General features: G+C 44.4%; 1 protein-coding gene across 2 annotated transcripts in view; it reads right to left on the bottom strand.

Annotated features, from left to right (window-relative positions):
• The window catches only part of PLPP1 (phospholipid phosphatase 1), a 139,980-nt gene extending 135,506 nt beyond the window's left edge, over positions 1 to 4,474 (bottom strand). The window contains exon 1 of one of the 2 annotated variants that reach the window (XM_075326537.1): positions 4,178 to 4,474. In XM_075326537.1, coding sequence (XP_075182652.1) covers positions 4,178 to 4,235 — 58 coding nt within the window. In that variant the 5' untranslated portion in view covers positions 4,236 to 4,474. The remainder of the gene's footprint in view (positions 1 to 4,177) is intronic. The other variant, XM_075326545.1, reaches the window with a different exon arrangement.
• Positions 4,475 to 18,288: the final 13,814 nt, after the last annotated feature.

Below are 18,288 nucleotides of genomic sequence, written 5' to 3'. Positions count from 1 at the left end.
AGTGCCAATTCGATATTTTCACACAAAACCCCCCAAAAAATGGGAGGAACAAAATTAAATTGTTGCCCCCCTCAACTTAATATTTGGTTGCACCCTTTAGCCTTTGGAGTAAATAACTGCAATCAATCCCTCACAAGCTTCTTACACCTCTAACCTGGAATTTTATATTCTTCTTCATAAAACTGTTCCAGGTCTCATATTTGAAGGAGTCTTCTCACAACAGCAATTTTAAGATCTCTTCTCCTCAGATGGCCAGTGGGATTTAGATCTGGATCCATTGCTGACACTTCAGAACTCTCCAGGTCTTTGTTTCCATCCATTTCTGGGGTCTTCTTGAAATGTTTGGGGTCATTGTCCTGCTGGAGGTCCCATGACCTAGGATACAAACCCAACTTTCTGACAATGCCCCTACATTGTCATCCAAAATCCTTTGGTAATTTCAGATTTCATCATGACTTGTGCACACAGTCAAGGCACCCAACACAAAAAACCGCTAAACAACCCCAAAACAGTTTATCCTCCACCATATAGTTTAGACTGATGCACCCCTGAGTCTGAAGGAAAGCTTGAATTTCTTTGGAACTTGATTGGGGCTGCTTATCCACCACCTGGACTATACTGCCTTGTAACCTTTCATCAATTTTCTCTGCTGTCCAGGGAGATTAGCTACAGTGCCACAGGGTAGTAAACTTCTTGCTTATGTTCTGCACTGTGGACAAAGGAACATCAAGATCTCTGGAGATGGACTTGTAACCTTGCGATTGATTTTTTTTTTCTTTTCTTTTTGTTTCTCAAGTTCTCAGACAGTACTCCTCTCCTCTTTGTTCTCCATGCTTAGGGGTACTTCACACACACCGAGATTGCTACTGAGATCACTGCTGAGTCATGGTTTTTGTGACGCAGCAGTGACCTCATTAGCGATCTCACTGTGTGTGACACGGAGCAGCGATCTGGCCCCTGCTGTGAGAACGCTGCTCGTTACACACAGCCCTGGTTCATTTTTTTTATTGTTGCTCTCCCGCTGATAAGCACACATCGCTGTGTGTGACAGCGAGAGAGCAACAATCCTGAATGTGCAGGGAGCAGGAGATGGCGAATGACAGCCTGCGGTAAGCTGTAACCAAGGTAAACATCGGGTAACCAAGGTGGTTACCCGATATTTACCTTCGTTACCAGCGTCTGCAGCTCTCACGCTGCCAGTGCCGGCTCCCTGCACACGTAGCCGGAGGACACATCGGGTAAATAAGCAAAGGTTTGCTTATTAACCCGATGTGTGCTGTGGCTACAAGTGCAGGGAGCCAGCGCTAAGCGGTGTGCGCTGGTAATCAAGGTAAACATCGGGTAACCATACCCGATGTTTACCTTAGTTACCAATGTCCGCAGCTTCCAGACGCCAGCTCCCTGCAAGCGCAGCGTCGCTTCCAAGTCGCTGCTGGCTGGGGGCTGGTCACTGGTGAGATCTGCCTGTTTGACAGCTCACCAGCGACCATGTAGCGACGCAGCAGCGATCCTGACGAGGTCAGATTGCTGGTGGGATCGCTGCTGTGTCGCTTAAGTGTAACGGTACCTTTAGTGTGGCGCACAATGCAAAGATTGAGTCAACTTCTCCCTTTTTATCTTGTTTATCTGGTTTCAGGTGTGATTTTCTAATTGCCCACGCGTGTTAGTTGCTACAGATCAGTTTGAAACAGAATCAAATGCTGGAAACAAAAGTTGTTTATCCATAATTTTGGAAAGGTGCCAACAATTTTGCCCTGCTCATTTTTGGGGTTGAGATTGAAATATGTCCAATTTGCCTATTTGTCCTCTTTTTATGTGTGGCTTGTGTACGCATAAAATAAACTAAACGTGCAATTGCCATCGTTAACTGGATCAATTTCAAAGGGTGCCAACAATTTCGACCAGGACTGTATATGATGCTGTTGAACCCTGGTCAGGAGACCTCCTTCTGCTGGTCTTGACATTGTGTCCTCTATTCAGACTATGAAAATAGTCATGTATGGAAAAAATCCTATTTAAACAAAACAAAAAAAAAAAAAAAAAAAAAAAAAGAGTGGCATACACAAGGAATAATCCTGACATATATTAGGTATAAAAAAATAATAAAATGCTACAAAAATTAAAATATTTTCTCATATTATAATTTTAATTTTTTGCATGTCATATCTGCTCCTGGGAAGGCTTGCCTGTAGAATACATACAGTACGGCTCTGGATGATGTGGTCACTGCTTTTTAAGTATGCTCATAACTAAGCCTGAGGCAATGGATGGATTCACACTGACTTCCCCAATGACTATCACAAGCTAAGAAAATTTGTCTGGGTACATTTTTTGGCACCATTAAATAAAAATAATGCAAAAAATTCTAACTCTTCAGGACTTAAAGGGAATCGGTCACCAGGTTTTTTTCTCCCCCATCTGAGAATAGCATAAAGTAGAGACCGAGACCCTGATTCCAGTGATGTGTCACTTACTGAGCTGTTTGCTGTCATTTTGATAAAATCAATGTTTTCTCTGCTGCACATCTAGCAGTTATACAGAGATCATGAATATGCTAGACTACTTGCAGCACACCAAGTAGTCCTGTGATGATAATCTCCTGATTAAAGAATATTATCAAAACTACACTAAGCAGCCCAGTAAGTAACATATCGCTGGAATCAGGATCTCTGCCCCTACATTATGCTGCTCACAGATTAGGTGATAAAAACCTGTTGACAAATTCAGTTTAATTGCTGATCATGCTTGACATCCTCATGTGGATCTGCTGCTTACACCTACATCTGCTCAGACTTGCAGCAGAAACATATGGCATTATTCACATACAGCCTTTTTCTTTATAGATGTTCCAAAATGTGTTTTTTTTTTTTTTTTAATACACAAAAATCCTTTTAGGAGACACTATTCCTGGGGACAATTTTATTTACCAAAAAACGTTTTGGGGGATTTTGCAGCCTTATTTTTTCTCCTCCAGGTGTTTTGCAAAACCTGGTAATAAAAAAAAAAAAACAAACAAAACCCCAACAATAATGTATTATACTAAGGCCCTGTTCGCACTAGATGTTTTTGCTACGTTTTAAAGCTATGTGCGCATGTTGCGTAAATACATGCAGTTACGCTGCGCTTTGTAGCGCAGCGTAACTGCATGCGTCCTGCGTCCCCTGCACAGTCTATGGAGATTGTGCAGGGGCCGTGCGCACGTGGCGTTTAAGAGCGCAGCGCTTCGGCTACTGCCGAAGCGCTGCGTAAAAAGAAGTGACATGTCACTTCTTTCCTGCGCTTTGCCGGCAGCTCCTGCTCTGTCTATGGCAGGAGCTGCAGGCAGAGCGCATGGAATCGGCTTTCACTACGGACATTTCTGCAGCGATTTAAAGCGCACATGTGCTCTTCAGATCGCTGCAGAAATTTCTGCAGTGACTGTACGCAACGTGCGCACATAGCCTAACCGCGTTTTTGTACAGAAAACGCTGTGACATTGGCTCCCCAGAAATGTCTATGGGTTTTCAGAAGTGCTGTCCGCACACAGCGTTTTATTGTAGCTGCGTTTTTGTGGTGACCACAAAAACGCAGCATGTCAATTATTTATGCGTTTTTCACTCATTGAATGCAGTGCACAAAAACGCAGCCCAAAACGCGGTACAAACGCAGAAAAACGCACCCGCAATAAAAAAAAAACGGGTGCGTTTTTGCAGACAAAAACACAGCGTGAAAAAAAAAAAGGATAGTGCGCACATAGCGTAAAAACTGCAAAATGGATATTCCATAGATACTGAAAGGAAGAGCATCCCAAAAAGTTGTTGAGGATTATGGAGTTGATTGGCTGTAATAACAGAGAACACAGGTCCAGGCTTTATCTTTTTGCAGGGGTCATGTATCACATACTGGTCAGGGTTGTGGGAGAGCTGGGTGACCCCTGGGAGGAGGATGAAGCCCACTCTGGTAGGACACACTGGCACTCAGCTTTCCCAGGAGCAGATAAGATTTGTTTTCCTATTGAATGCACTGGAGCAACAAGTGAGTGACAGGAGCTCCTCCCCGGCCCTCAGCGCACAGGGTGATGGCAGGTTAGGACGTAATGCGAAGCATGCAGAAGCCCCCACACATTACACAGGTGACAGCAGAGACCCCACATGTAAAGGGACAGAGCGCATGCGGAGCACATGGACACGTTACATACCGAGCACCACGCACACCACGTCCAGGACTACAAACGGGATCCTCGCTTTGTCAAACATGTTGCTGTTATTACTAGGCAGCCGCCAGCAGGAGACAGGTGCGGTCACCGGAGCAGGTCCAGCAGTCCCGGGGAGCTATAGTCCAGCTGGGAGGGAGGTCACACACCACAGACAGGTGACATTACTGGATACATACAAAAGGCGTGAGACCGTCACTGAGGGAGCGCACCGCCCGCGCCGGCAATACCGTGCTGTCTGTCTGCACGGGGTGGGCTGTGGTAGTGTAATATTGATGGGACGGATGACGTGACGTATATAAAAACAATCAGCCAATCAGGATCCAGATGGGCAGTCACGGGGGCGTAGCCAAATCCGCATCAAGAGTAGGAAATAGAAGCCACCTATCATGTTCTGCGACGTCATAATGGGTGTGGTCGGGTTAAAACTATTTCGGCAAATGCGTCGTACTATGGCACAGGGCGGAGGGGAATGCGGGACGAGCAGGAGCGGAAGGATCTCACGTGAGGGGTGAGGTGCGGCCGCTGCTGCATCACTGCGCTCGAGGTGTTGGCCAGCGACGTCATTAGGGTGCTGCCCTGTGATGTCGCACAGTGACGTCACTGGGAGCAGCAGGTGCCCACGTGGGTGCGTCTGGTCTTCTGCTGAGAAGTTTCTCCAGGTGACTTCCTGTGTGATCATGGGCAGATCCTTGAAATAAGGAGTGAGGACATTACACAGGTCTACAAAAAAAAATAAAATATTGTAATCATCGCAGGTGATTGTACTTTCCTGAAACTTTTTTTTGTCCCGAGTTCAAAAATATACAGTGGAACCTTGGATTACGAGCATAATTGGTTCCGGGACTGTGCTCTTAAACCAAGTTACTCTTATATCAAAGCACATTTACCCATAGGAAATAATTGAAACACAGATAATTCATTCCACAACCCAAAAATATTTACTGTATTTATACAAAGTTATTACAGTAATACAATATAATGTCCTGTATTCATATAAAATTACAGTACACTAATACACAATACTGTACAGTAAAAAACATAATACAAATTAAACTGCACGTTAGCTTACAATAGAATTGGTGTGTGGGAGGTACAGTATAAGCAATGGGCTGCACGGGTTAGCAGAAGGAAAGTACAATACTGTATCCACAAATGCAAATTAATAGATATGCTATATAGTATATACTGTATAATGGTATACTGTACACAGTACATGTGGACAGAAAGTTACCTCCAGAGCGGGTCAGAGCATTGTCAATGGACAGAACCATACGTGTGCACGGTGAGTATTTGTTCTTATTGCAAATCATTACTCTTAAACCAAGTTACACATTTGTAAAAAGCTTTGCTTGTCTTGCAAAACACTCTCAAACCAAGTTATTGTTAAACCAAGGTTCCACTGTGTATAGTTTTTCTATAGCTCGTATAGATTCCATGGAGCAGCATCATTATTATAAGGGTACTGTGAGGCAAATCCCGGGATATGAAGATGAATTATGACTTCCAGTCATAATCGCTCATCACTCCCTGGCAGTGCCCCCCTCCCTTCTTGTCCTAAATGTCCAGCATCTGTGAAGGTGTTACACCTCCATGGCCATCTCCTGTGATATGGAGATGAGATGATGTGGGAACAAAGGACACAGGATGACTCCCTGCCGTCACCCTGTAACAAGAGTTGTATCTCATTATAAGGCTCTGGAACTAGCCAGACAGAACGACTCCAGTAAAAAATGGTTCATATCTCGCAAGCCATATTTCCGATAAATACGGCAACCATAAAAATGGTGTTTTCGCATGCGGACGATGCTGGCACACCTTTTTTATGGGAGCGGGAGCTTGGGAAATACCCCAGGCGTGATATCAGCCAATGTGGAACTAGTAGACAAGTCATGAAACCTCTCGTTCTGTAGCTAAATTCATAACTGTCACAATGAGAGCATTGGCGTCCGCCTACGACGCTCCCAGGCCAAGTTATGGCCATATTCCATGTTGTGGATTTTGTCCATAACTCCAGCCAGGGGTGGAGCAGTGCTCCCTCTGAGGTCACGAAGGTAGGAGGGGACCTGGATTTGCCCAGGTTGATAACCCTACTTCGGCCATTTTCCAAGGTTCTTTCGCTGGGGGTCACGTGTAGGAAACATCTGTGGGAGTTCCTGGAAACCTGGTCTACAGCGCCCCCCTGTGGCCAGACGCACAAGGTAACTGATTGAATTGCATACCTGTTTGTAAATCATGCTTTATCTGTAACTGTACTCTGACCTATGTATATTCTGTAGATCTCCTATTGTATATATTGTAGTTTCTAGTGTGCTTTAGGCTGATTAAATTATATAATTAATCTTGGGCTGTTCTGTTATCTCGATCTTGAATCCCACGTCTGTGTGTTCGGCTAATAGTTACCGTGAAGCGGTTGGTGGCAGCGAGTTGTGCCAAGGATTATTGTGGGGAGGCCAGTGAGATTCGGGGAGATTTTATATATTCCGCCCGCGGAGGTCGGGGGAATATATACCCTACTCTCACCGGGGACCCTTCAATAATCGGCATAAGTAGAATAGCGGCCTCCTTGCTTATTGTCGGGCAATTCCATAATTGGCCTGACTATAAGAGGGGCGCTAGAGAGCGCATCACGTGCTCTGTCGGTCGGGAGGTATAAAGGAGGGGTGACCCCCACTTGTTACCCCCCGATTGTGACGTACTGGTAGCCAGCGCGGGGGATTTCTGAGTGACGCCCCGGTGGTTTGTGACAGGTACTGTATAGGAAATATAATGGCGACATTAAAGGGAACCTGTCAGCTCCACTATGCACTCAGGACCACGAGCAGTTCTGGGTGTATATTGATAATCCCTGCTTAACTGTCCCTGTATACACTAGCATAGATAAAAGGGATCTTTAGAATAAGTATTTCTGAAGATCTTTTATCGTATTCTAATGAGACCGGGGACTAGTCCCCTGGGCATTGCTTCCCCTTGCTAGTCGACTCCATTAGCATGTTAGTACACCCCTGTGGGCCTCTTGAGGGCGTGATAACATGCTAATGGGGCCCACTAGCAAGTGAAGCAACTCCCTTGGAACTAGTCCTCGCGCTCATTAGCATACGATAAAAGATCTTTAGAAATACTTTTTCTAAAGATCCCTTTATCTATGCTAGTGTATACAGGGACTGTTAGGCAGGGATTAGCAATATGCATCCAGAACTGCTTGAGGTTCTGGGTGCGTATTGGACCTGACAGGTTCCCTTTAAGAAAACAGTAGGCAAAGATGACTATCCCAATGTGGGAAATTCAATCCATGTTTATTCCATCAGACGTGATGATAGCAGCAACGTATCAACTGGTTGGTCTTTGTCTTACTGAACAAAGATCAACTGGTCGAAACATTGCTGTGATCATCACATCTGATGGAATAAACATGGATTTAATTTCGCCCATTATAGGACGCTGTCATCTTTGCCTATGGTATGTCCACATCAAGTGATCCCTTGATTATGGACCTGCAACCCTGATCTGTTGAAGGTGTTGTTATACACAGGCAGTCCTCTTTGACCAAGGTACTGTGGACTTTGCTTTTTTCTCTATTAAGAAAACAGTCATCTACATATCAGAAAAAAATGCTTCACCTGCAAAACAGGTTATATTGAACCAAAATAATTTCACATGCAAAATAGAAACCACAATATGAGCAGAAATTAAAAGTTCTCACAGACTAGACTGTCGTTGATGTGATTTTTCAGGATTGTTCCTATATAACTTCCAACAGTAATCGCCCATCATTCCACAAACCCTGGTAGCTGTGCTCCATTACTTTAATGTCCTGGTGAAACCGCTCGCCTTGTTCATCGCTTACATCCCCAAGATTTTGATGGAAGAAATCTAAATGTGAATGCAAAAAGTGCATTTTCAGAGACATGCGACATCCAAGACCCTCGTATGCATTTAGCAGTTCCTTAACACCTTTAAGATATTCTGGAGATTTATTTTTTCCTAAGAAGTTTTCACAGATCCACTTGAAGCTTTTCCAAGATCTCAATTCCTTATCATTTAGAGTTCCTTCAAACACATAGTGTTTATACATAGTGATATAGTTATATATAGCTATATAATTATATAGCTAATATATAGCTATATAGTTATATATGTATATATATATATATATATATATATGTAGCTATCAGGGGCGTAACTAGAGTTTGATGGGCCCCGGTGCAAAGTTCAGACCTGTGCCCCCCCCCTCCACGTACATCGACATTTAGGGTACAGGATAATGACACTGACACTCGGGGTACAGGATAATGATGCTGACACTTGGCTCTTACCCACAGCACCCAGATTTCCCATGATCTGAAATCCCTCAGCACCCACCTTTCCTATTTTCTGATATCCATCTTGTCCTCAGCACACTGCTTCCCCATGCTCTTCTATACATCTTTTCCTCAGCACCCAGCTTTCCCATATCAGAGCATGGGAAAGCTGGGTACTGAGACATGATGTATAGCAGAGCATGGGAAAGCTGGGTGCTGAGAGAAGATGTATAGCAGAGCATGGGAAAGCTGGGTGCTGAGGGAAAAGAGCCTTTTTCCCTCAGCACAAAACGTTCCCATGCCCTGCTTGTATGCTTGTATCTTTGTCCCCCCTTGTATATAGTTCTCCAAATACAATAATGGCACCCACATAGCCTTCCAAATAGTATAAAGGGTCCCACATAACCCTTCATATATTAGAATACACTTCCATAGTCCTCCATGTATTATAATGCATTTCCCATAGTTCTCCATGCATTATAATTCACCCCATAGTACTCAATATATAATACTGCACCACATAGTCCTCCATATATTATAATGCACCCCCATAATCCTCCATGTATAAAGTAGCCCTTCAATTATTATCTTGAATTTCTCCTAGTTCTCTATGTATTATATTTCACCCCATATTTCTCCATGTATTATACTGCACCACATAGGCCTCCATATATTATAATGCAGCCCTATAATCCTCCTTGTATAAAGTAGCCCTCCAATTATTATAATGAATTTCTCATAGTTCTCCATATATTATAATTCACCCCATAGTTCTCCATATATTACACTGCACCACATAGTCCCCAATGTTTTAGAATGCACCCCCATAGTCCATGTATTAGGTAGCCTCCATAGTCCTCCATATATTATAGTGTAGCCCCCATAGTCCTATATGTATTATAACGCAACCCCATAAAACTTCATATTGCATTTTGCAGCCCCATACTCCTCCATGCATAAGGCACCCCTATATTCCATGTATAAGGTGTCCTTCATTTTGTATTATGCAGCCCTCCCAGACCTCCATATATAATAATGCAGCCAGCCTCTCCAGGCATCCATGTATAATAATGCAGCCAGCCTCCTCAGGCCTCCATGTATAATGTAGCAGCCAGCTTCTCCAGGCCTCCATGTATAACAATGCACCCAGCCTCATCAGGCCTCCATGTATAATATAGCACCCAGTCTCTCCAGACCACCTCCATGTATAACAATGCACCCAGCCTCCTCAGGCCTCCATGTATAATATAGCAGCCAGCCTCTCCAGGCCTCCATGTATAACAATGCACCCAGCCTCCTCAGGCCTCCATGTATAATGCAGTATCTCCAGGCCTCCATGTATAATGCAGTATCTCCAGGCCTCCATGTATAATAATGCAGCCTCCCCAGACCTCCATGTATAAAGCAGCCTCTCCAGGCCTCCATATATAATACAGCCTCCTCAGACCTCCATGTATAAAGCAGCCTCTCCAGGCCTCCATATATAATGCAGCCTCCTCAGACCTCCATGTATAAAGCAGCCTCTCCAGGCTTCCATGTACAATAATGCAGCTTCCCCAGAACTGCCTTCCCAAGCCTCTGGCCACCGTTTACTCACTTATATTAAAAAAAAAAACAAGTACTCACCTTCTCTCTTCTTTCCACCGCTGCTGTCCTCCCCGCTGCTCGTTCTCCCGGTGCTGCGGTCGGCGTCCTCCTGTCCTGCACTCTGTGCACTCAGCACAGCAGTCGCTCAGGAGTGACATCATCGCAGTGGGAGTATGGTGATGCATAGTGCGGCACCGGCCGCGCTATGCTTCGTCATTACTGTGCGCGGTGACAGGGAAGACGCCGCAGCCGCTGACACCAGATAGGGTGCCCCGGTGCCGCCGCTGACATCAGGCAGGGGGGCCCGGTGTCGACAGCGGGTCAAATAGCGGCCGCGAGGTCTGTGACAGATCAGCGCAGCTCCTCTCACACTGACAGGAGCTGGCTGCTGATCTGCCTGGCGGCCGCCGGGACCCTAGCCTCCCAGGCCCGGTCGCGATCGCGACCGCTGCGACCGCGGTAGTTACGCCACTGGTAGCTATATTACACATAGTGATATAGTTCTACCTCTGTACAAGTCACTAGTGCGACCGCACTTGGAATACTGTGTACAATTCTGGTCACCGATATATAAGAAGGACATAGCTGAACTGGAAAGGGTGCAGAGAAGAGCGACCAAGATTATTAGAGGAATGGGTGGGCTGCAATACCAAGACAGGTTATTAAACTTTAAACTTGCGGTTATTTAGTTTGGAAAAACGAAGGCTTAGGGGCATCTAATCACAATGTATAAATATATGAGGGGACAGTACAGAGACCTTTCCAAAGATCTTTTTACACCTAGGCCTGCGACTGGAACACGGGGGCATCCGCTACGTCATGAGGAAAGAAGGTTTAATCATAATCACAGTTGAGGATTCTTTACTGTACGAGCAGTGAGACTATGGAACTCTCTGCCGCATGATGTTGTAATGAGTGATTCACTACTAACATTTAAGCAGAGCCTGGACGCCTTTCTTGAAAAATGTAATATTACCAGTTATGTATATTAGATTAGATGACAGGGTGTTGATCAATGGAACTAGTCTGATTGCCGTATGTGGAGTCAGGAAGGAATTTTTATCCCTATTGGAGCTTGTTTGCCACATTGGGGTTTTTTTTGCCTTCCTCTGGATCAACTGTTAGGCTACGGGTTGAACTAGATGGACTTAGGGGTACTTTGCACACTACAACATCGCAGGTGTGATGTCGGTGGAGTCAAATTGAAAGTGACGCACATCCGGCGTCGCTCTCGTCATCGTAGTGTGTAAATCCTAGATGATACGATTAACGAGCGCAAAAGCGTCGTAATCGTATCATCGGTGTAGCTTCGGCGAATTCCATAATTACGCTGACGCGATGGTCCGATGTTGTTCCTTGTTCCTGCGCCAGCACACATTGCTGTGTGTGAAGTCGCAGGAGCGAGGAACATCTCCAACCTGCGTCACCGTGGCTCCTGTCGGCTATGCGGAAGGAGGTGGGCAGGATGTTTACGTCCCGCTCATCTCCGCCCCTCCGCTCCTATTGTCCGCCTGCCGTGTGACGTCGCAGTGACGCCGCACGACCCGCCCCCTTGATAAGGAGGCGGATTGCCGGCCAGAGCGACGTCGCACGACAGGTGAGTGCATGTGAAGCAGCCGTAGCGATAATATTCGCTATGGCAGCTATCACAATGATATAGCTGCTGCGACGGGGGCGGGGACTATCGCGCTCGGCATCACATCATCGGCTTGCGATGTCGTAGTGTGCAAAGTACCCCTAAGAGTCTCCCTTCAATCTTAAAAACTATGATACATCATCTCTCATAAGCACTCTGATCTGAGGACCAAGCAATACCCCTTCCTTCAGTTTTGCTGGTGAAATGCTGGAGAGTTTCTGTGAAATGTACTGGAACCCTTGTGAATTGTCTTTGGCTTTCACAAAGTTTTTAATCAATCCCAACTTTATATGTAGTGGAGGAAGAAAGATTTTTGTTGGAGCAACTAAAGGATTATGCTGAACATTGTCTCTACCTGGAGCATAGATGTTTCTCTGTCCCCAATTATGAAGAACATAATGCTCTACTGTATTTCTACTGTCCCATAAACACAAGAAGCAACAATATATTATGAAACCTCTTTACATTCCCATTAGCAGACCAATCACTTTCACGTCTCCACAGATATTCCAATGATGATGCTTATATTGTATAGCATCCAAAACAACTGACAGATTTTCATAACTTTCCTTTAGAGGACATGAGTGAGCAATAGGGATTGATGGTTTCATATTTCCATTGTGAAGCAACACTGCTTTCAAACTTCTCTGGGATGAGCCAATAAACAATCGCCAATCTGCAATAAAATACTCTTGATTCAGTTCTTCAATGAAGTCATTAAAATTGTTGCAATACACCATTGGTCCATCAAGTGTGAAAAATTGTGTTAAAGTGTTACTTCTGTTTCGGTAATAACAAACTTTGACCTCATCATGAAGAAGATTCTTCTGTTTCAACCTAGATGCAAGAAGTTTAGCTTTATCTTTTGACAATGAAAGGTCTCTGATGAGATCATTTAATTCATGTTGAGTAAAGCGGTCTGGCTGTTCCATCAGGTACATACTCATCTTGACTTAAGGTCTCCATGTCTTCGCCAGTAGCTTCAGCTCCATAGTCTTCATGTTCTACTTAATTTTCATCCAACCCAGACAATGGTGGTACAGGAACTGGCAAGGTACCATCATGTGGAACTGGCCTAATCGCTTCAGGGTAATTAATCTTATGTTTGTTCTTTGTAGAAAAAACCCTTCAGTTTTACAAAACAAAGATAGCAGTCATTACTATGATTTTTGGGTTCTCTCCAAATCATGGGAACAGTAAATGGCATAGCCACTGTCCTCATATTCAACCAGTCACGAAGACCATTTGAACAACTTGAGCGGATCACGAGGGGCCCAGCATACATTGAAAATGCAGAAATAATGTAATAACAAAAATACTTATATCCCAGAAACTTTATATGATTGAGCAAAACTAAGCATACTGTTTGAATCCACACATCAAACTCCATAAAACAGACATACTACCTTTGCAGATTTTTTTTTTTTTTTGTGCTGACCAGTGTTATCATTTCTGAAAAATGTCTTGTTTTTTTTTGTGCCTGCACTTTTACTTAATCTTTTTTATTTTTTGGCCTGATAGGTGCAGAAAAATGTAAAGAAAAGTCTCTGTTGTCCATTTTTCTTTATTTTTGCCAGAACAAACCACTAACAAAAGTGTTAAATTAAATTCCCTTTTGTATTGAAATTAGTTTGTATGTATTGGACATATTATTTTTCAAACTAGTGAGGGGTGAGAAATAGCGGTTTGGCCTGATATCCTGTAGATTATTTTTTTTTTTTTCATCTCTTTCATACCATGCAACCCCTGAAAACACCTTTGGGCTGAGAAATGGATCATGCTGCATTTTCTTACTGCATTTTTGCGTGCAGTTTGTGGCACAAAACTGCATGTATTTCCTTCACCAGCAAAGTCTATGAGATTTTTGATTTGCTGTGAGCACTTTGCTTTTCTTCTTTGGCTGCAGTTTGGGGTGACCCAAAACTGCAGCCTGTCAATCTTTTTGTCTTTTTCCCTGTGTTTTTCACCTACCAGTGATGAAAAACCCCCCAAAAAAGCATGGTCCAAAAATGGATTAAAAAACACGTTTGTGGTCACAGGGTGCAGTTTTGTGGTGAACACAAAACTGCAGTGTGCGGACATACCCCAAGGATGTGTCAAACCTGGTCTTTTGGCAGTAAAAAAGCTGCTTCCCAAAGGAAGGTTTTAGGCCCTGTGCGCACTGGAAAACGGAATTTTCTCAAGAAAATTCCGCAGGCACTGAAAGTTTACCGCACCCGCAGTAAAAAAACGTGGCAAACCGCACCCAGAAAACGCATGCGGTTTGCTGCGGTTTTACCGCGGTATTGTTCGCGGGATTGCTGCGATTTTGCCGCGTGCGGGTTGGTATGTGCTTTATTGCATTCAATGCAATAAAGCACATTGAAGAAAAAAAAAAAAAGTCATTTCATTCTGATATAGAGAAATAGACAGAAGAATAGATAGACAGACAGAGGGATAGATAGAAGGATAGATAGAGGGATAGATAGAGGGATAGATAGATAGATAGATAGATAGATAGAGGGATAGATAGAGGGATAGATAGAGGGATAGATAGATAGATAGATAGATAGATGATAGATAGATAGATAGATAGATAGATAGAGGGATAGATAGAGGGATAGATAGATAGATAGATAGAGGGATAGATAGAGGGATAGATAGATAGAGTCCTTGTAAGCACCCTCTGCATTTCTCACGGTCGGCAGTGAGTTCACATTACCGGCCGTGGGAAATGCCCTGTGGTTACCTCTGCTGTCTCGCCGCGAGGCTGCATTCAGCGCTGTGTCAGTGTCAGTCGCGGCTGGATGCAAGCATCACAGGACGTAGATTACGCCGGAGCTGTGTGTTTGGGAGGGGTTAATAAAAGGGTGAACGAGGAGGCTTATTTGTGTTTTATTTAAAATAAAGGATTTTTCGGTGTTTTATTTAAAATAAAGGATTTTTCGGTGTGTGTGTTTTTTCACTTTACTTACGGGTTGATCATGTCAGCTATCACATAGACGCTGCCATGATCAAGCCTGGACTTAGTGGTGGCGATCCGCCGCCATTAACTCCTTATTACCCTGTCTGCCACCGCATCACGGCAACAGGAAGAGCTGGGGACACTCCGATACTGCCGTATAATGGATGCGACAGTCCCGGGGCAGCTGCGGCTGATATTCTCGGCTGCGGGAGGGGGGGAGCTAATTAACCCTGCCCCCCCCCGTCCTCCCCAGCCTGAGAATACCGGGCCACCGCTGTGTGCTTACCTCGGCTGGACGGTAAAAATACGGCGGAGCCCACATGTTTTTTTTTTTTCTACATTTCCGTTTGATTTCTATGTGTATTCTATATGTCTCCGCTTCCTCTTCCTGTCATAATGACATCACTTCCCTGCAAACCGCAGGGCAGTGCTGAACATTACTGCAGGTAAACCGCGAAATACCGGAGGGAATAACGCAGGAAAACGCATTGAACCGCACAGAATTTGCTGCCTGCGTTATTCCCTGCTTGATTTCACGATTACATTGCAGTCAGTGGAGTGAAATGCCGCAGCGACGTGCGGAAAAGAAGTGACATGCAATTGTTTTTGCTGCGGGAATCCCGCAGCAAAACATGCAGCTGTCAAAATCCGCATAATGCGCACAGCATTTTTTTCCCCATAGGTTTTGCTGGTGATTCACTGCAGAGATGTTATGAACATTTTCTGCAGTGAAACATGAAGCAAAACCGCATGAAATCCGCGGCAAAAACTGGCAAGTGCGCACAGGGCCTTTGGGTATGTGCCCACATAGCAGATTTGTGTGCTTTTGTTTTTTATTGCGGTTTTTTATCGCATTCTCACATTTTTTTCAATGTCCTGCCTATCGTGGGAGTTTCTGTGCTGTACCCCTGTGATCACTGGCTGACGTTATAGCTAAGACTTCGTTCTCACTGCCCAGAGTGGTGCCTATGTTGCCATGGACAGGTTAACCCCCAAAATTCTGCGGTCAATTGTGATGGCAGCATTCAGGAGGCAGGGAGAGGGATCAGTTACCTCTCCCTGGCGATCAGGTCCCTGTAGTGCAATCACGGGGACCCGATCGCTGCCATGGCAACCCTGGGTCATCACAACGACAACCCTAGGTCATCACAACGACAACCCTGGGTTACTGAGCTATGGAGAACCACACAGACCAGCCCAACGTACGTTTCAATCAAGATTTTCTTCTTTCTTCTTCAGATGAGAGGTGTTGTTTTCTTTGTATGGCATTACGGAGTCTTTCTCTAAATTTTGAACAAAGCTTAATCCTCCCAGCAGCGTTCAGGCTATGTTCACACATTGGGCTTTTTTTTTTGTAGCATTTTCTTCCATGAGTTTTACATTGCATATTAAAAGCTTTTTACTGTACCAGCAAAAGCTAGGAGATGTCAGAAATCTCATGCACTCACTTTGCTTTTTTGTTCCTGATGAAATGGAAAACTGCTGCATTTTGTAAGGAAGCAGCCTGTCAGCGCTTTCAGCGTTTTTGCAGCATTTTTTGAAAGCAATGAGAGTGTAAGGCTATGTTCACACAGGGCTTTTTTGGTAATTTTTTTCCCCTGAACAAAACCTGATCTTGTGGCAGGAAATCTCCTTTGAGTCATGTGCGTTATTGGTGTGTTTTTCATGCGTTTTTTAGTGTTGTTTTTGCTGCAGATGTTGTGCGGATTTGCTGCTTTTTTGCTACAAAATGGGTTGTATCAATGAAAAAACGCAGCAAATCTGCAGCAAAGAATTGACATGCTCATTCTTTAAAAACTTGACCGAAAACGCAGGTATTTGACAAAACAGTCAGGGAAAAAACCTGATGTGTTTGTGCATGAGATTTCAGAAATTTCATGGGACTATAAGGCTATGTGCACACATTGCCTTTTTTTGTGATCACAAAGATACAGCGTTTTTGGCTGCTAAAAATGCACCCGTGACAAAACCGCATGCGTTTTTACCGCGCTTCGGTGCGTGTTTGGCTGCGTTTTGTAGCGTTTTTGATTTCTGCGTTTTTCTGCGTTTTTCCAATGCATTGCATGGGTGGAAAATGCAGTAAAACGTAGAAAAGAATCAACATCACCATTTATTTTCAAGTTCAAAAACGCAGCTAAAAAAAAAGGTTGTATGCGGACAGCAAAAATGAAAACTCATAGACTTTGCTGGGGAAGCAAAGTCATGCAGTTTTTAGCCCAAAAACGTACCCGAAAAATACCACTGTGTGCACATAAACTAAAAAAGCAGCTTTTTATTAACATGGATTTGCATAAAACCAAGGCAAATCTGCAGGTAAAAAACGCAGCAAAAACTTACTAAAAAAGCCCTGTATGAACATAGCCTAAAAATGTAACAGCTGTCTTTTTGCGGCTTGTATCGTGAATGAAACTTTATTTAAACATGCCGTAGACAAGTAATGCAGCAAAAAAATGTAGAAAAACCTTTCTTTTAGAAGCAGCTGTTTTTACTGTCAAGAGAGTAGGTTTTGGCTGCAGAAAAAAGCAGCAAAAATGCAACCTAAGGCCCTGTGCGCACTTACCCGATTTTGCCGTGGATTTTCTGCGGAATTGCTGCATGTTTCGCTGCAGAAAATGTTCATAACATCTCTGCAGTGAATCACCAGCAAAACCTATGGGGAAAAAAAATCCTGTGCGCACTAGGCGGATTTTGACAGCTGCATGTTTTGCTGCAGGATTCCCGCAGCAAAAACAATTGCATGTCAATTCTTTTCCGCACATCGCTGCGGCATTTTACTCCATTGACTCCAATGTAATCGTGAAATTCCGCAGGGAATAACGCAGACAGCAAATTCTGTGCGGTTCACTGCGTTTTGCTGCGTTATTCCCTGCGGTATTTCGCGGTTTACCTCCGGTAATGTACATCGCTTGCCTGCGGTTTTGCAGGGAAGTGATGTCATTACAGGAAGAGGAAGCCGTGCAGAGAGTAAACACACACATCACACTCACACACACAGACATCACAGACATAGAACACAGACACAGACATATAGAACACACATAGAAATCAAACAGAAATATAGAAAAAAAACACGTGGGCTCCGCTGTATATTTACCGTCCAGCCTAGGTAAGCACACAGCGGCGGCCCGGTATTCTCAGGCTGGGGAGGGCGAGGGGCAGGGTTAATGTCCCCCGCCTCACTCCCCCTCCCGCAGCCGAGAATATCAGCCGCAGCTGCCCCGGGACTGTCGCATACATTATGCGGCACTACCGGAGTGTCCTCGGCTCTTCCTGCAGCCGTGTAGCAGTGGCAGTCAGGGTAATACAAGGAGTTAATGGTGGTGGATCACTGCCATTAACTCCAGGCTTGATCATGGCAGTGTCTATGTGACAGCTGACATGATCAACCCGTAAGTAAAGTGAAAAAACACAGAAAAATCCTTTATTTATCACCCTTTTATTAACCCCTCCCGAAACAAAGCTCCGGCGTAATCCACAGCTCCGACGTCCTGCGAGGCTTGCATCCAGCCGCGACTGACACAGACACTGCTGAATGCAGCCTCGCAGCAAGACAGCAGAGGTAACCACAGGGCATTTCCCACGGCCGGTAATGTGAACTCACTGCCGACCGTGAGAAATGCAGAGGGTG

Source organism: Anomaloglossus baeobatrachus, chromosome 1, assembly GCF_048569485.1.
Source record: "Anomaloglossus baeobatrachus isolate aAnoBae1 chromosome 1, aAnoBae1.hap1, whole genome shotgun sequence".
In the NCBI taxonomy this organism is placed as follows: Eukaryota; Metazoa; Chordata; class Amphibia; order Anura; family Aromobatidae; genus Anomaloglossus; species Anomaloglossus baeobatrachus.
This window is presented reverse-complemented; position numbering and strand designations above follow the sequence as displayed.